Here is a 24031-nt window from a genome sequence, read left to right as displayed (position 1 = left end):
GAATGATTTTCATTAGAATGATTTGACTTCTAACACCATCTTTGTTTTGATTTCAAAGCTTCCCAATTTAATCCAACCAAATAATATTACTTCTGCTCATCCTCCATCTTCTAATGAAGATGATAGTGACAATGAAGATGCGGCAATTGAATTGGGACTTGGGTTTGGGATTTGCTTGATTCTTCTAATTTTGGTGGGTGGATTTTAGTGTTAAAAAGATATTTCATTTGAGAAAAAGGAAAAGCAAATAGAGGACTTAAATTTATATCTTCTTTTGTTTTTGGGGTTTTTTAATATAAATAAAATTCATATAATCAGTGCTAGTAACTCATCACTCTTTACCAAGTGACTGCACATCACGCGTACTGAGCCACGCTGCCAAATGTTCATATGACATGAAATTGACTTATTAGGGGTGCAATTGAGAACAAGTAAAGATGATGATGTCATAATAAAAAAAAGGTAAAAGTTAAAGGGGTGAATTTATGCATTTGACCTTAAATTTATATTCTTACTAAATAAAAAAGAAAAACAAGGTCATATTTAAATTAATATAAATGATTGAGAATAGTAATTGAATAAAAATCACGGCAAGCTTGTGGTAACAAGAGGACAAGATATTGAATTAAATACTTTATTTAGAAGACCTAAACAAAAGCATTTTCACCCTCAAGAAATTAATTTTATTCAAACATTTAGTATAATCGTCACATAAACTTCAAGAAGGTCACTTATTCAAAGGAAGTAATAAGCATTTCAAACACAGCATTTGATAGCCGAGCTATACCCGTTATCATAGGCTTTGTTCCAAAGCATCACACCTCCATACTTAGAAGAACCGTTAATATACGGAAGGACATCAGACACCAGCACGTCAGGTTCAATATAACCGCCACTGTAGACAGCTTCCGGAGCTGCCGGCAGCCCCAGAAACAGTTGCTCAGCTTGAATGGTTGTCCAGTAGTGGTTCCAATTGTACAAGAGATTTTCGGTACTATTGTTTGCGTACTCGCAGGTAGGGTTGTTGTAGAATTGGATCTGGACGTAGTTGAAGAGGCCGGTGGAAAGTGCACCATGTAGCCAGTAGTCTGGGAATGGGCACTCTGGGGTTGCGGCCAAGTAAACCTTCTTTCCTTGGTTGAAAGCTGATAAATCCCTAGCTAGGTCATCATAGTGGTCGGGGCTGCCGCCCTCGATGAAGAAGTCAATCCCGTCCAACACAGCATCGCCCAGCGGCCCATCGCCCGTGTTGCCGCTGAGAAAGTTGTTCCACAAGTAGTTTGCTACGCTCCTGCATGCGGCCAAAGCCCAAAGGAATCAAAATCCCAAACTTGTTTGGAAAGCATGAAATTCATCATTTTGAGTTAGCTAAATAGGAAAAATTATTATTCAACTTTGCACTAAGGTATAAAAAGGTCATTGAATTTCAATTTATAGCAAAAAAGCCACTAAACTTCTATTTAATATATAATCTCATAACTGTTGTCAATTGTCATTAAAATGATCAACGAAATGTTGACGTTTTTGTAATTTAATACAAAATTCAATAAGCTTTTTGTACTTTTATAAAACGTTTAGTGAGTATTTATATTGTTTAACCATCTACGTTGTTACTTATGTTAACATCCCGCGCGTTAACCTCTTTTAACGACAACCGATGATAATTACGAAATTATATATTAAATTAAAATTTAATGATTTTTTTATATCTTAATATAAAGTTCAGTGACAATTTATATCTTTTAGCCTATGCAATATCATTGCTTAATTCCTTACTGGGCGTCCTCGGTCGAGCTGAGGTTGTATGTGCCACCGCCACCGATGGAGAGCAACACCTTGATCCCGCTAGCTTGACAGGCTTTGATCTCGTTGCTCAAGCCAGTACAGCTACCGGCGTCTGGGTCACAGTGGCTGGCGAGGTTGAGGGCTGGAGTTTGACCACTGCCAAATTTGTATAAAAAAGCTATGTTGACAATGCCATAGTTGCCGGAGGCACAGGTCTCCGCCAAGCTGCCTTCGGTTCCATTCTGACCCCAATAGATGGAGATGGTGCCCCCATGGGAAGAGGGGAGGAGCAATGAAATGAGCAGAAGGGGGAAGATGGTGAGCTGTGGGAAGCCTTTTACAGCCATAGCCATGAATGGATGCAAATGCAATGCTTTGCGTTAATAATGAATTGGCATATGAGGAAGGCCACAAGGATTGGCCATATTTATAGACACTCCATGAGGGTAATATTGGTATTACACTATTCCAAGTATAAAAATCCACCAATCAAAGAATTAATCCAAAGTTAAATTCAAATGCAATTAGTGACATTATGTTTAGCTGAAGACGATATTTATAGGCAACCACTTTTTATGTTCTAGAAAAAGACTATTTTATAGCTAGGCCACAAGGGCTGCCCATATTTTTTTTCATGTTGTGTAGTCCTGTTCTTGAAAAATACTATTTTTACTTAACCAATTGAACTAAAAAAAAAAAAAAGAAAAAGAAAAAGAAAAAGAAAAAAGAGAGACAATTTTCGTACTTCATTTGATTTTTTTTCTTATTTTTTTAGTCCAATTCTTTCTCATCATAACTTAACCACAATTACAGATCCCAGGAGGATGATTACATACTTTTACAGCAAGAAACCGATGTAAATTTGCCAATCATAGGCACAAAAAGGTCCAACTACTTCCAAGTCCATATAGTAAACAATTTATAAACAATCGGTAAGCTAGCAAGTCTCCTCCCCAACTACTGGTTAACCAAAACCCTCCAAAAATTGCAACTTTACCAAACTTAATATGAAGTTAAACTAGTTAGTTAATTTGAACTTAAACTAGTAACTTTACCAAATTTATAACGTGATTTTCATGTGAACAAATAATTCTAAGAGATTACGTGTATTTATATTTTTCTTATTTAAAATAAAATAACGTGATTTTTATGCGAACAACTAAATAGTATAAATAATCATGAACTTTATATTAAAATATAAAAAAAGTCATTAGACTTCAATTCGTGAGGTTCACTTAACTTCAATTTAATATGTAATTTTATAATTATGATCAAATGTCATTAAAAGAGATTAACGAAATGATAACGTTTTTATATTTTAGTATAAAATTTAATAATATTTTTATGCTTTTATATAAAGTTCAATAATCATTTGTACTGTTTAACTATCTATATTGATAGCCACGTCAATATCTATTAGTTTTTTTTAACAAAAATTAAAACTAGTTATAGAATTATATATTAAATTAAAATTTATTAATTAATATTGTTTCATACTTTAAAATAAAAATGAAAGTCTATGGAATGATAGTAATCATGCGTGTACACCCTAAACGTTCAACATTTTCAATCAATAGGGCCCACTTCCAGTGAATAGAGGGTAATAATATATGTATTATGCTATTATATAAGTAAATAAAACCCATTTGATATTATTAAGTATTGAAATTTTGTTAAATTTTTAAAAGATTTTGATTTTGTTTTAATGTTTTAAAAAATTAAAAATAATTTTAATAGCAAGTTTCAAATTTGATGTTGCTTGGAAGATTTGACTAATCCTTTACGAGTTCGGGGCTTTTATCGCTTAGTGTAAACTCCTTTAACAATTAATTTAGTGTTCAATAGCAAGAAGTTGACTAGAATAACAAGTAAAAATAAGTTAATGTATATTTTTTTATTAAATAATTGAGAATTTTTATAACCTACATAATGGATAGTTCGAGTGTTATTTGAGCGTGAAACCCTATCTTAGACATAGTTGGTACTATGTTAGAGGCTCAAGCCATCCTTATTAATGATCGGGTCACTAGATCTCGCCACGTAGAGGACTCGAATGCCTTTTAAGTGGTTTTTAGATCAGCTTTTGAGGATTGGGCGACGCATTAATTCTCTATTGTTCTTAAGTGTTTTGTTTGAGTTGGTCATGTAACACATTTAGATTAACTAGTTGGTTGATTATTTACATTTATCATAATTTATCGTCTTCAACTTACAAAAAAAAAAAAAAAGTATAAATTGATGATACGCAGTTAATAACAAAAAAGTGTCATGGCTAATTCAAAAGAGTTTAAAGACCTGACAAAATATAAAATATAGAGGATTTATAAATATGCAAAATAATTTTATTTTTAATAAATAGTAATTTGATTCCAATAATTCCATTTTATAATTATATTGTAATTATCAAGCATATTTAATATTTTTTTAATGTGCACATGAATAGCACATGGGACCCAACCCTTAGCCGCGGACCCCAAACCTTCCACGTTTTAATCACTTCTTCATCTTCTAAGTCCAACTTTAATTTGGGTTACGTATCTAAATTTGACTCAATCATATAGTATTTTCTTGAATTCTTTTAATGTAATAAAAAAATTCACGTTAATCCTATAATGGTTAGTAATGATATTAGGGCTAATCTTACACGTTTATCTTAAAAAAAAGATTTAGTTGAAATCAAAGTGATTCAGTTATAACTTTTTTTAATTTAATTTTTCATAAAATGTTAAATTTGTCCCTACTAACACGACCTCTCTTATAGTCTAGGTGAGTTGTACATATAAGAAATCTAATATGAGATTTTCATATAATAACGGTATGAAATATGGTCAAAAGTTGTTTGCATTATGCATGAATTATTGCTTGCCTTGGATAGACATGTGATTAATAACAATAAAGATTGACCTTAAGGTTATCTTAAAAAAAGGCCCCCGATGAGAGAGGATTAGTTGTTTGCTTATAAGTCACAATTTTTCTTTACTTGTATTTGACGTTGAATCGTGTCTATCATGGGTGAATTGTGCTTGTAGAGAATGTAATATATGGGGTTTCTATAAATAGTGTTATTGTTATGGTAAAAAGTTAGTTATTCAACATAAAATATCGTCCACTTTAGTTCAACACGCGCTTAGTTGCATGTGGCGATGGCGTCACACTTTTGTCTTAAAAAGAACTTTTATGAAAAAAAGGTACAACTTCTTATTTATAAATTATATATATATATATTACATTAAATATGAAATTCTTCCCTCCCAACATAATTGCATAGTCGTGTTTCAATTTTTGAAAAAATTTAACCAATGGACTTGATTTTTAAGATTAATTGAACTAAAACAAAATCAAACTACTCAACTTGATTTTTTAAAAAATAATTTTGTTCTTAGAATTAATGATAAAGTCTCTCCAATTTAGTTGGAGTCTCGAGTGTGGTTTGTGCTATACATGTGCAAGTTAAAAAATACACATCATAGATGAAATTTAGTTTTTAATATTTTTTAGACATTGTTTTATAGAAGGATGAATTTTAGTGCAGTGGTAAAATTAGTTTTAAATTGGCTTTAAATTAGATAGGAGAGGTCACGAGTTTAACTGTTGTTTACATGGTAAATTTTTGTTTTTTTAATGAAAATTTTTAAAGTAATTTTGAGAAATCTTTTATTAATAAGGTTTCATAATACTAAAATAGTTTGTTTACTTATATAATTAATAGAATAGATTTACAAATTTACCTTCATCAACTATAGATGACAATATTGTTCTTTTCTGACCAAAGTGGTAAACAGACTCTTCAGATCTGAGCCTTGAACGTTATTTAAACAGGGAGTTTTTACTTTATGCTCATTTTCTTGTTGTTGTTATCGGTACTTTGTGTATTGTTCTTTACATGCGATTAAATCTAGTTTGATGTTATTACACTAACCCTACTGTTTTGTAGAGATCTTTCGCAACAGATGCAAATGCAGAGTAATGCTATTTGGCCCTCCAAAAAGCCACCCAAGAGGTATCGTGATATTTTGGTGTAAAATATCACAATATTTTCAATTAAGAGAGGGTAGCAAATGGACTGCTAGTTGCCATCGGCCACCACAGCTGGTGGTTTCCGACAATCAGAGGCAACCACCCGACACCCTTATCCTCATCGATCAACATACCCAAAAACCAACAAGATCCAACGATCAAAACTCCGTAGATCTAATCTTAAAGTTTCGATCAAATCCAAATAAGTTTAGAAGACTTACCTCCTTCTAGATCGGGGCTAATGGAGAAGTGCAATAGATGGGAAAGAGAAAGAAAGAGGGTTAGAGCTGCTGTAATGGAGGAAACTCGATCACAAGGGTGAGTGAGTGAGAGAGAGAGAGAGAGAGAGAGAGAGAGGTGGGGGAGGGGGAAGAAGTAGGAGAAAGAAAACACGGGAGACAGTGAGAGAAAAAAATGAGTTGAGAGTATATATATCTTGAGGGTATATTTTTAATTGTCATAGTGACTAAATTTGTATATTTTTAATTGTCATAGTGACTAAATTTGTAATTTTGTACTGGGTGGTTTTGAGGGTGGCACTAAAGATGGTCGAATAACATTACTCTATTTGTTCTGCCTATCAAATTCTTCTAGTACAATGGCCCTGCATTCCATGGCATCGTTTGGTTTGGTCCCCGAACAAAAACTCATATCTTAAAAGCATATAATAACTTAAACCTTGCATTCCATGGCATCATTTGGTTTGGCCCCGAACAAAACTAGGGGCGGAGCCACCTGAGGCCCAGTGGGGGCAGTTGCCCCCACTGGGCCAGATTTTTTTTTTAAAAAATATTTTTTATAATGATTTATTATTAAAAATAAAAAAAATATATATATATTATATTTTACTACTAGAAATTAAAAAGAAATAAGTATTAAAGAAAGCAAGTATATAATGGCCAGTAGTAACTATTATAGTATTTTTTATAATTTGTTCATAATTTTATTTTTTTACAATGATGATGTAAATAAAATTAAGTATTGAAGAAAATTGTGAAGTAAAGAAAATAAGTATAGAGGAAATTTATATTGAAGAAAATGAACAAATTAACAAAGCAAGTATTGAGCAAATTGATGTTGCACAACTTCCTACGAATCTCAAGTTAAGAACTATAATAATGGATTATAATGTTAATTTTTAAGATCAAATTAGAAGAGCCTACTTGTAAAAAGATCTGTGTCAGTCTCGAAATCAAGACGATTCATTCAAACTTGATTCAATGAATTTGGTAATTAGTTGGAATATAATATAAGTAAAGATGTCGTATATTACTTATAGCGTTATCTTTTTAAAACAAATAATGTGGAATAATGAAATAGTGATTCTTTTATGAAAAAAGGGTTCAGTTATTTAAAAAAAAGATAGACTTTAAGTTTATGTTAGAGATACTAATATTGTACATAATTAAACTCGAAACAACTATAAAACTTTAATGAATTAAGAGCAAAATATTGAGATAGTTTTCTTCAAGTAATTAAAACAAATACTGTGTAATTATTGAATTCGTATAAATGCATCAATTGATTGTGTTTGACTTTTTCTACGATAAAAACTAATCTTTCGTGGTTATAATGAGTTTAAAGATTCAAATAATCAATATAATTTTCTTAAACAATTACAATTTCTAGTATAAAAGGCTATAAGAAACAATTGTAAAAAAAAATTATTTTAATATTATCACTATTATCTTATCTTTAAAATTATATTTTTTATATTTAACTTCGGCCCCACTAGACCAAAATCCTGACTTCGCCCTAACAAAACTCGTATCTTAAAAGCACATAATAACCTGAAGAAGGTCACTCATTCAGAGGAATTAATAAGCATTTCAAACATTGGATTCTATAGCCCAGCTATAGCCATTATCATAGAACTTGCTCCAAAGCATCACACCTCCATACTTAGAAGAACCCTTAATCTCCGGAAGAACATCAAGCACCAGCACATTCTGGTCAATAAAGCCGCTGTCGGCAGCTTCTGGTGCTGCCGGCAGCCCCAGGAACAGTTGGTCAGCTTGAATGGTTGTCCATTGGTTCCAATAGTTCTTGAGATTGTCGGCACTATCGTCTGCGTACTGGCAGGGAGGGTTTCCATAGAATTGGACTTGGACGTAATTGAAGAGGCCGGTGGAAAATGCACCATTTAGCGAGGCGTCTGGGAATGGGCATTGTGGGGCTGCGGCCAAGTAGACTTTCTTTCCTTGGTTGAAACCTGATAATGCCTTGGCTAGGTCGTCCCAATGGTCGGGGCTGCCGCCAACGATGACGAAGTCAATCCCGTCCAGCACAGCATCGCCCAGTGGCCCAGCACCTGTGTTGCCGCCAAGAAAGTTGTTCCACAAGTAGTTTGCTACACTCCTGCATGTGCCCAAAGCCCAAAGGAATCAAAATCCCAAACTTGTTTAGAAAATAGGAATTTTATTCTATGCAATACCATTCGAGTCAAATTTATATTTTTGTTTATATATTTTTACATTTTTTTAGTGTGATTATTTGAAGTTTTTGTTATTTCGATTAAATTCTTATATCTACATTTTCGATTACATTCCTATACCCGAAATATCATATGGTGACATAAAATTTTCATTGTTTCTTTTACATCTCCGTATTTGTATTTTTTAGTAAATTTAATTCTTATATTTTTTTTTACATGCCTGATTATCTAGTTTTTTTTTTTACATATCAAAGTATATTAGTTAAATTGATTAAAAAATATAAGTATAATAGTATAATTGAAATAAAAAAAATGTTCAAATTATCACACAAAAAAATGTTAAGATATAAGAATTAAATTGATTTGAAAATATAAATTTAAGAATATAATTAAAATAATAAAAAAATTAAATGACTATAAGAAAAAAAAAGTGAAAATTGAGGGACAAAGGTATGTGTTTGGCCCAATATTATTGCTTAATTCCTTACCGGGCGTCCTTGGCTGAGCTGAGGGAGTAGTTGCCAGCGCCACCGCCGATGGACAGCAACACCTTGACCCCGCTAGCTTGACAGGCTTTGATATCGCTGCTTAAGCCAGTACAGTTACCGGCGGCCGGATCACAGTGGCGGGCGAGGTTGAGGACTGGTGTCTGACCATTGCCAAATGTGGATAAGAAAGCTATGTTGACGATGCCATAGTGGCCGAAGGCACAGGTGTCGGCCAAGCTGCCTTCTTTTCCATTCTGACCCCAATAGATGGAGATGTTGCCCCCATGGGAAGAGGGGATGAGGGGATGAGCAAAGGAAGGAGGAGCAGAAGGGGGAAGACTTTTGCAGCAATGAATGGATGCAAATGCAATGCTGTGGGTTAACAATGAATTGGCACATGGGGAAGGCCCCACAAGGGCTGGCCATATTTATAATTATAGGCACACAATGAGGGTAATATTGGTATTACACTATTCCAAGTTTAAAAATCCTCCGATCAAAGAAGTTCTCCTACGTTAAATTCAAATGCAACTACTAACATTATGTTTAGCTTATAACGTCATTTTCATGTGAAAAAATAATTTTAAAGGTATTAGTATTTTTCTCGTTCAAAATAAAATGATTTCTCCTTTGAATTGCATTGAGTGACTAAATAGTATAAATAGTTATTGAACTTTGCACAGAGGTATAAAAAAGTTATTGAATTTTAATTTAATATATAATTCTATAATTACTATCAATTATCGTTAAAAGAAACTAACGAAATGCTGGCAATTTTATAGTTTAATGCAAAATTTAGTGATTTTTTTTATTTTTATACAAAATTTAGTGATCATTTGTACTGTCTAGCCATCTATGTTATTAGTTATATCAACATCTTATTAATTTTTTTTTAACGACAATTAACGATAATCATAAAATTATATACCGAATTGAAGTTCAATAATATTTTTATATCTTAATCTAAAGTTTAGTAACTATTTATATTATTTACTCACACCCCTTCACGGTACACTATATTCTCGTTCTTACTTCCACGTAATATTTACGTTATATTTACTTCACGGTACACTATATTCTCGTTTTTACTTCCACGTAATATTTACGTTATATTTACTTTAGATACTGATATCTAAAAAATATTTTAACTATTAAAAGAAAACAAATAAAAAAAGAGAGAGATTAATTAGTATGAGTTGCATCTGCCAAGTCAATTTCAAAGTCTTGCAATTAAAGTCTTGGTCTGGCCAAGTCTATATAGTGATCATGAGGTACAAATTTCCCACAAAAGACGTTCAATAACTTCAATCAACAGGGCCCACAACAAAGACCAGGAATAGAGGGCAATAATATATCTATTATGCTGTTATATAAGTAAATAAAACCCATTTGATATTATTAAGTACATTGAAATTTTGTTAGATTTTTAAAATTTTGATATTGTGTTAATATTTTTAAAAATTAAAAATAATTTTATTAACAAGTTTCGACGTTGCTTGGAAGATGGGACTCATGGGGCAACACTAGTTAATGACCTCATTTAAATTTGGGGCTATTATCTCCTATTGTAAACTTTTCTAATAATCGAGTTAATGTTTAATAAGGAAAGATCGAGAAGAATAATAAGTAAAAAAGGAGTTATTGTGCATCTTTCATTAAAAAATTGAGAATTTTTAAAACTTATATATATCTGATGGTTTGAGCATGATTTGAACTGAAGACACTACCTTGAATATGATGGGCATGGTTGGTACTCAGGGGTGGATCTAAATGTGAACTGTCTTAAACTGAAACCCTGGGCAGCCTACAAAAAAAATTAAACTTTTAAGATAAAATTCAGTCTAAATTTAGTTTAACCCACCTCCAACCCAACTCAGCCCACCCTACTCTACAATGCTGGAATCGTCCCTACTGGTACCTGTGGTCAGGGGCTCAAGCCATACTTATTAGGTCATCATATCTCGCCATACATTGGGTTCAGATGCCTTCCAAGTGGCCTTTGGATCAGCTTATCAAGATAGTGCAACATACCAATTTCTCACTTGTCTAAGTGTTTTGTTTGAGTTGGTCCAAGTGACATTTTTATATTAGCTAGTTGGTGGGTAAATCACATTAAAAGTCACAAAATTTTGTCCTCCTTTTTAATTTGGTCATTAAACTTCAATTCCTTGCAAAGTAATAACAAAACTTTAAAATATTTTACAATATAGTCACTAAAATGATTTTTGGACAATTTCTCAACAAAATTGCTAACATGACAATAGCTACATTAGCGCCACATCATCGCCACATCAGCAATTTTGATTAGAAATCATCAAAAAATCACTTTAGTGACCACATTACAAAATAATTTAAAATTTTATTATCACTTTGCAAGGAATTGAAGTTTAGTGACCAAATTAAAAAAAATGCCAAAATTTTATAACCTTTAGTGTGATTTACCTGCTAGTTGGTTGATTATTTCCCTTCATCATCAAAATTCACGATCTCCAATTTGCTAAAGAAAAGTGCAAATTGACTGTACGTTTCTTGAATTTTAGATTTTTCATTTACACATTTGCTGAGGTTTAAATCGATCATAGATCACTTGAATTTTGGGCATTTGATTCAGAAACTCTCTAAATTTAACTTTTTGATAAATTAGTTCATAAAATTTTCAAAATAGCTAGATAACCCCATTCGTAAGAAACAACATTAATTAAACTAATTTAAATTAACTTATCTCTAATATCTATTTAATTTAATTTAATTAGTGTTGTTTCACATGGATGGGGAGTTATGACCATTTAAAAAAAAAAAAATCAAGGACCAATTTAGCACCCAAAAAAAAAAGAAGTTCAAAGAGTGTCTAAGCTAAAAAATCCAAAGTCTAGGAGGTGTATGATTAATTTACTTAACATCATAAGTAATAGAAAAGTATATTGTGACTAATTCAAAAGAGTTTAAAGATCCGACAAAACATACAATATAGAGAGTTTACAAATATGCATAACAACTTTATTTTTAATAAATTATAATTGGATTCTAATAATATCATTTTATAATTATATCATAATTATCAAGCATATTTAATTATTTTTTTACTTTTTAATGTACACACAAATAGCACATGGGATCGTATGTCCTCAATCCAAGCATTCCGTCAAGGGTGAGTTGTGCTTATAGAGGATCTAAGAGTGCCATTATTGTAATCTAAAATATTATCTACTTTCATTAGACACGCATTTACTAGCAGTTTCCATTGGCCTTACACTTTTGTCTTGAAAAAGACTTTTATGAGAAAAAAATTATGAAAATTATGACTTCTTACATATACGTTATAACTTTTTTTTTTTTACATTAGATATGAAATTCATCCCTCCAACATATTCCCATAGTCCTACTTCAATTTTTGAAAAAATTGAACCAATGGACTTGGTTTTTAAGATTAATCGAACTAAAATTGAACTGAAACAAAATCGAATTGCTCAACTCGATTTTTTGAAAAATCATTTTTTTAGAATTAGTGATAAATTTTCTCTCCAATTTAATTGGAACCACTAAGTGATTCGTGTTATACATGTACAAGTTAAAAAATACATTTCACTGTTGAAATTTAGTTCACTAAAAGAAGAAGTGGTATTGTCTGCAAAATTTTTCCAATGGTTTGAGCAAGTGTCGGGAAAACACCACAATCCCCGACGATTTATATAAAACCGTTGGGGATTTAACACAATAGCCAACAATTTTGAAGGCCAGTTATGCCATACACATCTTCGATGGATTTTATAAATCACCGGTGATGTTAACCCATCCCTGACGGTTTTAAAACTGCCGGTGATTTAGATACATCCCTGGCAGTTTAAAAACTATTGGGGATACGACTTATTTATAACACCCCCAAAATTCCCCCCGCCGACGCCCAAATCTTCCCCTTACCCTTTCTCTTCCAAAATTCCCCTCTGCAAACCCTAACCCTCTCTCGCTTGCGCCTCGTTGTGTCTCTCTCGCTCGCTCTCGCCACTATATTCCGCTCGCCCTCGCTCACTCACTCTCAGTCGCTCTTGCCCTCGCCCTCGCTTGCTCACTCTCAGTCCCTCTCACTTTCGCCCTCGCCTGCTCACTCTCAGTCGCGCTCGCCCTCACTGCCTGACTGCCTCTCGATTGCTCTTGCTTCTCCCTCTCTCTGACTGTTATTTCACATCTATCATTTTCAATCATTTCATTTCCTCTAGCTTCGCTATCTCTTTCTCTCTCTGTTTCCAGTCATTTCATTTCCTCTCCCAGCGATATCTAGCACCGACGAAGCTCGAGAACTCCACCTATGAACATTTCCGACGAGGACGTGACAAGATTTGATCTCCATCTCAGGTATCCATTTGGATTTCTTGGATTGTTCATTTGAAATGCTATTGAACTGTTTATGCCATTACAGAAATTACTCGATGTTTTATCATCGAACTGTTATGCTATTTGAGAAATTACTTGATGTTGTATCTCTGATTCGATTTTCTCCATATCATTGTCTCATTGAATTGTTTATGCTATTGAGAAATTACTTATTCATTTGGACACTGTTAATTTAAATTACAATTGAACTGTTTATGCTATTTGAGAAATTACTAGATGTTATTGAACTGTTTATACAACAATTAAATGGTTGGAAATAATTGATTGGTGAGAAATACTAGTTATTATATAAAATATTTTTTCATTATTACACATTTTTATAACATATATTCGTAATTCACATAAAATCAAATATTTGACACATCTAATTAGAGAATACTTAATTAAAGTAGTAATATTATTTGGATTGGAACCTAGATTTGAAAATGCGAGAGGGAGAGACCTTGGAAGTTATATATTAAGTATTCATGATTGCCTTTCTCGCTTGTCTTTGGTTCAGACAGGCAATTGTGTGTTTGTCTCGGACGTATGCTGGTTTTGTTTCCCAGGAAAGAAAAAGAATTGATAACGAGAAGGTAAGATGCTCTCTTTTTGTTCAGTTTCATGGGAAAGAAGAGGGCTAAGTGATTAGTGTGTGAATTTTCCTATTGCTCAGTGTGCCTCTTGTACACGTTCTACTTTTGGTTCAAAAAACTATGTGAAAATATGTTTCTCTGTTTGGTAGTTGACTGGTTGACCTCTTGTCCTGTATAGGTTGTTCGACACCTAATTCTCGCAGGACACGATATTCACGTTTTATGCAGTGGAACCGGTTTCGATTGAAGATTTCAGGGGGTTTCTTGGCGATTTTGTTTATAGCATTCATATGAAGACTATATAAACAAGGATCATCATCATCTCTTAGCAATATATTTGCTGGTGGTGGTGGTTTTAGATTTGGGTAGAGATTATGGGGAATAGTAAAGGCAGTATGCTGTTTTTGGTTGGGAAGGAAGTTCATGAAGCCTTCTGTTTGGGGGAATTAGTGGTTTTTGTGGCTCCTAGTTTCGGGGTTGAGTTGATTCTGTAGATATAAGACTCTCTTCTGTTGGTTTTACTCAGCAGTTGCCTGAAGGTATGGTTTCTCTTTTCATTTTCTTTCTTGAATTTCTATCCATTTCCCCCGTATTATGGTCTAGAGCTCTTCTTAATTTCCAGATCAGCTACCAAGCATTGTTTTCTTAGCTTTTCTGCCCTATACTGATTTCCTCAAATGGCATGTTTGCATATGATTTTTTTATTTTTTTTTGTAGGTTTTGTGGTTAATACTTTTCATTTAATGTGAACCCTTCTTGAATAATTTGATTTATGTGTAATGAAATCTGCAAGGGAGAAAAGATGTCTGAATTCTGAACTTTGGCATGCATGTGCTGGCCCTCTTGTTTGACTGCCTGCTATCGGAAGCCGTGTGGTTTATTTCCCGCAGGGTCACAGTGAGCAAGTTAATTCTTTTAGATTTTCTAGTTGATTCCAAACAAATAATGTTTTAATTGCGCCTACTTATCTAAACACATATCTTATTAGTCTTTGTCCGAGACTGGTTGCTCTAAGCATCCTCCTTTTGAATTTTTGAAATAAAATGCATAAATATAAGTTAAGCTTGGCCTAATCTCTTATTAGCCTTAGTCATATGAAAAGCTTGAATTATCTGCTATCCATTTTTAAGATCTTAATGTTTGGGGTGATCAATGGCTAGTTGCATATTTGAATTGAACTTATTTTTCTTAATTTCGGTGCTTATGCTTCTAAAGTATTTGGCTAAAATGGTTGATGACCATACAAACATAGTTGTACTTCTATTTGTGAATTGGGACGTTCTATTATGATACTAGTTGGACAGTTTGGTTGACTACATTTCCACCTTTCTCTCTACTGGGCTGTTTCTGGCTCTTTTTTTTTTTTTTTTTGTTCATTTATGATAAAAATCTAGTGATTTCTTCAAGTGTTATCACAAATATCTAATTTTTTTTTCCAGTTTAAACTATTGAGTGTTTGTGTTTACCCATTATAGTTTTATTGAAGTGAGAATTGATAAAATAGAATTGTTCATAATGTCAAATAATCTATTCTTCATTCACCCATCTATGTTATTGCATCAACCAACAAGGAATATATTTAAAAAAAAAGGGTTGATCTTTGCCGGCAGTTATGAAAATTGTCGACAATTTTATTACTTTGCTGGCAGTTTCTTTAAACCACCGGCAATTATTTGACTTTGCCGGCAATTTTTTAACCACTAGCAATACCTTTAAACCGCCAGGAAAAGTAAAAACTTTACCGACAGCAGAAAACTTTTCCAACGAAGATATTTTCGACGGTTATAATTATCATCGGTAAAACTTTTACCGATAGTTTTTTACTTTTTTCGACGATTTTTTTACTGTTAGAAAAAATCGAAACTCTTGTAGTGGTTTTTAACTTTTTTGGACATTATTTCAAGAAAAGATGAATTTGAGTGTAGTGGTAAAATTAATTTTAAATTAGATACAAGAGGACATGAATTTAAATGTTGTTTACATAATAAATTTTTACTTTTTAATGAATTATTGAAAAGTTATTTTGAGAAATTATTTAATTAATAAGGTTTTAGAATACTAAAATAGTGCCTTTGCTATATAATTAATAGAATAGATTTACAAATTTAATTTCATCACCTATATATACCTTCGAGATAACAAACTTATACGGTCGTAATGTTTTAAAAGTATATAATAACTTCTTTATTTAATAAGATAAAAAAGTGCAGGGAATTTCTATATATAGTGTCTAGAGGTATTTATATCTTATATAATATAAAAAGTATATGATGTACAATAAAAAGAGTTTATATACAATTATCAAATAAACTAAAATTTATTATCTAAAAGTAAAAAAATAAATGCATCATATAATATATAAAAATTAAAAAGGTAATTATATCTTTTCCCATTTAAATGCCTTTATGTACATGCACAATGGAATAAAAAATCTAATACAAATTCTAATGATATGCATTAAAATCTAACTCTCAAATTTTAATTTAGGATAACACGACCTTTATGGGTGCAACTCGAGATAATTGGATTTGAAAGATTTGGAGGCAATTTTGGCTTGGTAGATCCGTTACAAACTCGAGATACTCGAATATAGGAATCTTAAAGATAATCTCGGTCCGACAAATTTGTTGCCAGCTTGAGATATTCAAGTCTAAAAATATTAGAGATAACCTTGTGTATCTTGAGTTCCCATTACGTATATAAATGTTAGAATCGCCTTAGATAAAACAATAGATTTTTACTGATCATTTTACATTTATTTCATTCTTTTTACAAATTTGAGTGCAAGAGATTATATGGAGGAACAAATCCTATCATTTTTTATAGGTGCTCGTATTGACGCTTACTTTGTAAGCATTTCAATTGACTTTCAAATAAAGCAAATTAATTGGTAATACATAATAGATTTACGAGTTTAATCCTATCAGGAGCATGTGACAACGCATAGATGCCGATCAAGTCATCCTATTAGTCCACCCAGAAGGTAATCCCCTTAATTGAGTCGACATTTAAATAATTATTTTTCAATAAGTGAGTTGTGTCTTGTTTAAATTAAGCAAAATAAAATATCGGTGCCATATACTTTTGTATCAATAAAGAAAATAATAGAAATATTGTTTGAATACTCAATTGTGATATTTTTAATAGCATTTGTGCATTGACCGTGACATAAAATATAATACAATAATAAATGAATGTCACAAAAAATATTATAAATCAGTGTCCAAACATAAAATAATTGACTTTCTCTTTAAATTTAGCTGTATGCACCACTTTCTCTTCTCCATTCTTTACTACAAGATTCTGATAGCACAAAAATATTGAAATAATGTCGTTTTGGCGTTTCTAAAACATTTTTTATTCCAAAATACTAAGAAACACATAAAAAAAAATTCCGTCTATTTTTGTTTTTTTGGAAACGTTTTGGACTTGTTTCGCATCATTGAAAAATATTGAAAATTTGTTTTTGTTTCACGACCACGTTATAAACAGAAGCAATCCGTTTCTATTGTTCTGGCAACTACATTAGAGATAGAAATAAATTGTGTTTATATTTACCTGAATGGATAATGAAATTTATATTTATATTTGATTGAATAATTATATTTTATATTTTTTTATATTAAAAAATATATTTACAAAAAAGACTCATGTTTTATTATTTCCACTTTTCCTCTCATTTCCATTTCATACCTTTTTTAAAAATATTATTTTTTATTTCTATTTCATATTATATTTATTTTCTATTTCTATTTCTGTATAATATAGCTAGTTGTAAAACTCTATTTGAGAAACACCTAATAATGAGTGAAATAGAAAAGGAGTGAATAAAAATAAATAGAATATAGAAATCCCATATAAGTATGGTTTTCTATGATAATGGATTAGATAAAAAATATTAAATAATAAATTAATGACAATTAAATGTCTAAGATGGTGTTTTGTTAACTTAGGCTTAAATTTAAGGCCAAATGCATAATTTCATCCATAACCATTTAGACTGTACCGACCCAGTTTGACCTATGGCCTTAGGCCCAATCTCGACCCTTAGCCCCTGGGTCAATCTAGGTCCCTGCCTCGATCACGGCCCTAGGCCCACGATTCGATTCTAGCTCTACGTCAGCCTACTACAACATCATCATAGACTCATATAGGGTATTTTTGCACCCGCTCAAGATCTCATCTTTATTTATGACAAATTGCATCCTCATTAATGGCGAATTTTATCCACATTAATGAAGGTCTCGTAGACACCATGCTACCCTCAGGAAGTCCTAACGGCGCTGAATATCTAATCCTATCACCTGCAAATGCACGACGCGTGCATACAGGATGACTTCTTCTCATTTATAAACCATCTATCTTTAGAGTTAAGATATGTTCTTTTTCTAACCTACCCATACTCTCTGACTTACTTGAGCGTCGGAGTGTTTGTAGGTTCCAACCACCCCTTGACGGATCGATCGCCGCAGCCCGTCCTTTGCTGTTGCAGGCTTGCCTTCGATCGTTTCTTTGGTCGGGAAGAAACTTCTGGCGCTCATCGTGGGGCCCGATAAAACTTATCTGCCTCATAATCTCACTGGAGCCTTTCAAGCCTACCCTATCACCTTACCATGGTGGGAACCAAAAGTGCCCTTATCCAGGAACAAAACACCACCGACCACCTTCCACAAAACCTAGCCGTTGTGGAGGTCCTCTTTATTGGAACAAAACTCTATCCACTACTTTTCCGAGCTAGCCACCCGCTTCCACACTCATTTTTCCACAAGTTGAGCTCACCACAAGACGTCGGCTAGTTTCGTTAACCTAAGGCAAGGTGAGCACGAGTTGTTCTGGGCATTTCTAAATGGATTTAATCAGGAGGCAATCTAGATCAAAGACCTCAACCCGACAGTTTCCTTACACCCCATTATGGCCGGGCTAAAAGCAGGTCCCTTTGCTGACTCACTAGCACATAAGCCCTCTTCCAACCTGGACGACCTCAGGCTGCGGGCCGCAAGATATATAAACATAGAGGAAGCATCGACTGCTAGACATGGAGACACCCAACCTTTTGCTCGGCCATAACCAATCCACCAGTCAAGGCCCCCTACTAAACACCAGCGTAATCTCGAGAGAGACTCCAACCGAGGACAAGATAACAAAGACCGCGACAGGGGATGAAGAGAGCCAGCCCGGCTTCCCATGCCACCCCGACTGCGCTATGATACCTATACTCCCCTCACAACCAGGCGAGAACGAATCCTCCGTAAAGTTTACAACTCAAGAATAATCCCACTCCCAAACACCTCGGACCAATAGCCTTTCCGTGGCAATGCCGACACCAGCAAGCGATGTGACTACCATCACATGTTCGGGCACACAACCGAAGAATGTGTCGCCTTAAAGGATCAAATCAAGCATCTGGTCAAGGAGGGCCACCTCTGCCAATACACTTACAGAGCGGATCGAAGGCGGTCCCCACAGGGCAATCCGGATAGGCAAAGGAGTTGTAGTCCCCAGAGGCGACCTCGGGCAAATGATAGGTGAAATGTTTGACCATCCCCAGCCAATCAGATAGTCAGGGTCATTGATACCATCTCGGGAGGTTTCATGAGCGAAAGAGATTCAAGCTCGGCAAGAAAGGCACACCTCCAAGAGGTAATGTCGGCAGAAAATGTTGAGAAAAAGTTGAAAAGAATGGCTTGACACCCTGTGATCTCCTTCATTGACAAAGACTTTGAGGGCGTTGATGAAAGCCTCGATGATCTCATGGTAGTCTCAATTGTCGCCACCAACTTTTTGGTAAAAAATGTCTTTGTCAATCAAGGGAGCTCGATCGACTTATTATATCTGTTGACCTTGAGAAAGATGGGAATCCCTGAAAATGAGCTAAAATCATTCCAAGGGAATCTAATTGGCTTTTCCGGGGAACAAGTAGGTGTCAAGGGTTATGTGGATCTGCTGTTTCATTTGAAACAACCCCTCTCGTCAAAACAATCAGCATCCAGTACTTGGTCATTGACTGTTAGACACCGTACAACGCGTTCCTCGATCGCCCATCTCTCAACACCCTGGGTGCAGTAGTATCAACTCCCCATCTAGCCATGAACTTCCCAATGTTAGCCACTGAGGTCGGAGTTGTTCACGCTGACTAGAAAAAAGCTCGACGGTGTTACCATAACAGCTTCAAGCCCCGAGGTCTCGAGCCAGGCAAGGATGATGTGGGAAACGGAGCTTCCGATAGCAGCAGCCAAATCACAGGTACAAACAGCCAAGCTACACACCACAGTGTACACACAATCGAGTTACTTTTGTAATTATCATTGTTGCATTATTACTAATTACTTACTATTGTTTCTGGCTTTTGACACTTGATAGTTTTGGATGCTTGAAATTGATATTTCAAATCCATAACAAATTCTTTTTGTAAGGCATAACATTATTCTTTGATGTATGTCATTAGTATTCTTGAAAGGGGAAACTTCTCTATAAAATTGAGGAGGAGTTCAAAATATTTTTAAACTAATTAATTATGTCAAAAATCATGCTTTTGTCATCATGAAAAAGGGAGAGAATTTTGAGCCAACTTGCCATGTTTAATTAATTTTGGATTTTTGATAATTAACAAAAATACCAATCTTGACTTATGTACAAATCATTAACCCCCAATTTTATTTTGTAATATTTTCTATGGCTTTAATTCCAGTAAAGTATTTTTATTTATTCAAACTATTTTACAAATATGATTTAATGGAGAAAATTCATTTTCTTCATAATTGGATCATTAGTTGACTAAGCATAGAGCATCTCTGCATAAATGTTTTATTTTTTGTAGCATTAGTCGACTTGGGCGAGAAGTGTTTTTCAATAAGTAAACTAAACCTCTCCATGAGTCGACTAAAGATCCAGGTAAGTCGACTCTAAATTTAGCTTAGTCGACTAAAGACTCAACATTGACTGATTAAAGGTTCAACTTAGTCAACTACTTGAGTCTAATGGGTAGAAAAATTTAAAAGGAAAACAGGTTGCCCTAATGAGTATAAAATCAAGTTAAGCATGAATTGAAGTCTCCTTAATCACATTCTAAACACTACAAGATCGTTGATTCATTCAAGATCCACAAGGATTGTGTGCCCTATTGCACAATCACCAACGAGCCCAAAGCAATCGGAGGTCGAAACGTTGAAAATTGAGTCCTTTTCATTTCCATCAACAGAGGGTATAATCGATTATTATTTTACCATTGCCTTGTAATGTTTTAATTTTGTGATTCATTTGTGTTCATGTGAGGACAATCTCTGTAATCTTTAAACTGTTGTGTGGTTTGTTTTGGATTATTAGATTTGGTGAAAATCTAGGTTTGTATGTAGTTTTTAAGGTAAATTAAGAAAAAACCTTAGCGTTGATTGATTTAATAGAACTCTAAAGGTGGTTAAGACCTTAAGAAAATAGATTAGGTATTTATGATAAATTGAATCATTATATATAGTCGTGTTCATTACTCACTCTTTATTGTTTTAATATTTATTTTGTTATTTGTAATAACATAGATATAACGTAAGATTGAATGAATAATCATATAGATAATTAAATAAGCAAAAAAAAAAAAATCACTAAATTCATCACTATCACCATCGGCCCATCATTGGAGTTCCGATTTCCTTCCAAGGCAAAAACACTAAGGGGCTTGTCCAGAACCAGATCGCCCATCACAGATCCATCTTCCTATAACCAACCTGGGGATCTCGCCATATGCCTTTCACCGCCATCATGGAAATTTCCTTCAAGCATGACATACAGTTCACCGCCATCTTGAATCGCCATCTCCGCTTCAATCTATGTATTTGACTGCCCATCATCATCCTCTAAATAATCACCAGAGGTGCCCGAATCGCTACCACTAAAGTCCCCCCTCGAGGGACCTTCATCCTCACAATCCGTAGCCCAAACAGTGGTCGGATTTCGAGATCTCGACCGACGAACCTGTCTGGAAAAGCCCCCATCACTTCAGCCAATAGGTGTCCGACTTTGTGGCCGCGATCTGGTTAGCGGAGACCGGCGGGAACGAGCCATATGCTAAGATTGCTTAAGCTTTGGCACACGGTTTCACGATGGCCGGTTTGTTGTAACTTAATTAAAAAAATTATAATTTTTAACTTTTTAGATTATAACTTCTAAAATTTAAAATAAATTGTGAACTTGTTTGTTACAACTTCTCAGAAGTTGTAGTTAAACAGTTGTAGTATTTGATACTATAAGCTGTAAAATAACTTATTTTTGTATAATTATCCATAATACCCTTAATAGTTATAGAATGATAATTTAAAAATTAATTAGTGTATATGTATAAGTTTCAAGTGTTATAAAAAAATTAATTAGTGTATAGAGAGAAAGGGAGATGGCGAGTGAGAAGAAGAGATTTGAAAATGGAGATGGCGGTGGAAAACAGAGACCCTTGATTGTGTGGACAGAAGAGTAATTCTTTATTAAAAATAGGGGCAAAATTGTCAAAAAAAATGTAACTGTTTAATCAGAAGTTGTAGAAGTTGGGGTATCCCACCTTTGAAAAAGCCAACTTCTACCATTCTAAAAGCTAGTAGAAGCTATAAGCTAGAATTTTAAAAGCTAAAACAAACACTACATACTCACTTTTTTTAATCTAGAAACTAAAAGTTGCAGCTTTTAAGTTGCAACAATTAGGCCCAATATTCTTTCAAGCTATTGAGAGAAAAACCTTATTGCAAGCAACAATTCCGGAGCAAAGTTGAGGGTGCCGTGTTTAAAAAAAAAAGAAGAAGTTGAAAGTTGAAAGATGAATTTATGCATTCGGTCTTAAATTTAAATTCTTACTAAATTGAAAAGGAAAAAAATGGCACGAGTTTATATTAATATAAATGATTGAGAATACAGCATTTTGATCATGAAGAAATTAATTTTATTCAAACCTGATAAGTAACATTTATTTTCACTGTTCCATAAACTCCAAGAGGGGTCACTTATTCAAAGGAATTAAAAAGCATTTTAAACACTGGATTTGATAGCCGAGCTATACCCCTTATCATAAAACTTGCTCCAAAGCATCACACCTCCATACTTAGAAGAACCCTTAATATCTGGAAGAACATCAGACACCAGCACGTTAGGGGCAATATAGCCACCGCCGGCAGCTTCCGGAGCTGCGGGCAACCCCAGGAACACTTTCTCGGCTTGAATGGTCGTCCAATACTGGTTCCAATACTTTTTGAGATTGTCGGCACTATTGTCTGCGTATTGACAGGGAGGGTTGTTGTAGAATTGGACTTGGACGTGGTTGAAAAGGCCGGTGGAAAGTGCACCGTTTAGCCATTTGTCTGGGAATGGGCACTGTGGGGTTGCGGCTAAGTAGACCTTCTTTCCTTGGTTGAAACCTGATAAAGCCTTGGCTAGGTCATCCCAGTGGTCGGGGGTGCCGCCCAGGATGTCGAAGTCAATCCCGTCCAGCACAGCATCACCTAGCGGCCCAGCGCCCGTGTTGCCACCGAGAAAGTTGTTCCACAAGTAGTTTGCTACGCTCCTACGGCCAAACCCCAAAAGGAATCAAAATCCTTAACTTGTTTAGAAAACAAGGAATTCATCGTAGCCAATTGGTTAAATAGTGCAAGTATTCTCTTAACTTTGTATTGAAGTATAGAAAGTTCACTAAATTTTAATTTAATATACAATTCTATGACTATTGTCAATAGACATTAAAAGTGACTAATGAAATGTTAATATTTTTGTACTTCTATATAAACTCTAATGTTTTTTTGTATTTTAATACAAAATTCAGTAACACTTTTATACTTTTATTAAAATTTGGTGACAATCTATACTGTTTAACCATCCACGTTATTATCACATTAACCTCTTTTAATGGCAACAGAAGATGGTTTAGTCATTTTTTTTTTTTCGGTATCTTAATGTAAAACTAAGTGACATTTATACTATTTAGGCTATGCGTATCATTGCTTAATTCATTACCGGGCGTCCTCGGCTGAGCTGAGGGAGTAGCTGGCACTGTCACCACCAATGGAGAGTAATACCTTGATCCCGCTAGCCTGACAAGCTTTGATGTCGCTGCTCAAGCCAGTACAGGTACCGGCAGCCGGGTCACAGTGGCCGGCGAGGTTAAGGACTGGAGTTTGACCATTGCCAAATTTGGATAAAAAAGCTATGTTGACAATGCCGTAGTTGCCGGAGTTGCAAGTGTCGGCCAAGCTGCCTTCGTTTTTATTCTGACCCCAATAGATGGAGATGGTGCCCCCATGGGAAGAGGGGATGAGGAAAGAAATGAGGAGCAGAAGGGGGAAGATGGTGAGTCGTGGGAAGACTTTTGCGGCCAT

General features: G+C 34.1%; 3 protein-coding genes across 3 annotated transcripts; all 3 read right to left on the bottom strand.

Moving 5' to 3' along the window:
* Positions 1-756: 756 nt before the first annotated feature.
* Positions 757-2132, bottom strand: LOC127787451 (acidic endochitinase-like). Its single transcript, XM_052315504.1, has 2 exons — positions 1777-2132; positions 757-1291 (listed from the first exon to the last, which is right to left on the bottom strand). The coding sequence occupies exons 1-2, from the start codon at positions 2130-2132 to the stop codon at positions 757-759; spliced, it is 891 nt and encodes a 296-aa protein (XP_052171464.1).
* A 5499-nt stretch (positions 2133-7631) lies between these two features.
* On the bottom strand, positions 7632-21494 carry LOC127787664 (acidic endochitinase-like). Its single transcript, XM_052315721.1, has 3 exons — positions 21407-21494; positions 8725-9142; positions 7632-8160 (listed from the first exon to the last, which is right to left on the bottom strand). The coding sequence occupies exons 1-3, from the start codon at positions 21492-21494 to the stop codon at positions 7632-7634; spliced, it is 1035 nt and encodes a 344-aa protein (XP_052171681.1).
* Positions 21495-22547: 1053 nt separating this feature from the next.
* On the bottom strand, positions 22548-24031 carry LOC127787450 (acidic endochitinase-like). Its single transcript, XM_052315503.1, has 2 exons — positions 23670-24031; positions 22548-23223 (listed from the first exon to the last, which is right to left on the bottom strand). Exons 1-2 carry the CDS (start codon positions 24029-24031, stop codon positions 22692-22694), a joined length of 894 nt encoding a protein of 297 aa, XP_052171463.1. The 3' UTR covers positions 22548-22691.

Source organism: Diospyros lotus, chromosome 12, assembly GCF_014633365.1.
Source record: "Diospyros lotus cultivar Yz01 chromosome 12, ASM1463336v1, whole genome shotgun sequence".
In the NCBI taxonomy this organism is placed as follows: domain Eukaryota; kingdom Viridiplantae; phylum Streptophyta; class Magnoliopsida; order Ericales; family Ebenaceae; genus Diospyros; species Diospyros lotus.
Note: the sequence above shows the minus strand (reverse complement) of the source record. Positions and strands in the feature narration are given on the sequence as shown.

Bases quoted from the DNA above. Each gene is read 5' to 3' on its own strand.
- LOC127787451 (XM_052315504.1), bottom strand. From the start codon at position 2,132: ATGGCTGTAAAAGGCTTCCCACAGCTCACCATCTTCCCCCTTCTGCTC. The intron at 1,292-1,776 runs GTAAGGAATTAA...GGCCGCATGCAG, and splicing joins AGCTCGACCGAGGACGCCCA to GAGCGTAGCAAACTACTTGT.
- LOC127787664 (XM_052315721.1), bottom strand. From the start codon at position 21,494: ATGGCGATTCAAGATGGCGGTGAACTGTATGTCATGCTTGAAGGAAAT. The intron at 9,143-21,406 runs GTTGGTTATAGG...AAATATGGCCAG, and splicing joins GCATATGGCGAGATCCCCAG to CCCTTGTGGGGCCTTCCCCA. The intron at 8,161-8,724 runs GTAAGGAATTAA...GGGCACATGCAG, and splicing joins AGCTCAGCCAAGGACGCCCG to GAGTGTAGCAAACTACTTGT.
- LOC127787450 (XM_052315503.1), bottom strand. From the start codon at position 24,031: ATGGCCGCAAAAGTCTTCCCACGACTCACCATCTTCCCCCTTCTGCTC. The intron at 23,224-23,669 runs GTAATGAATTAA...GTTTGGCCGTAG, and splicing joins AGCTCAGCCGAGGACGCCCG to GAGCGTAGCAAACTACTTGT.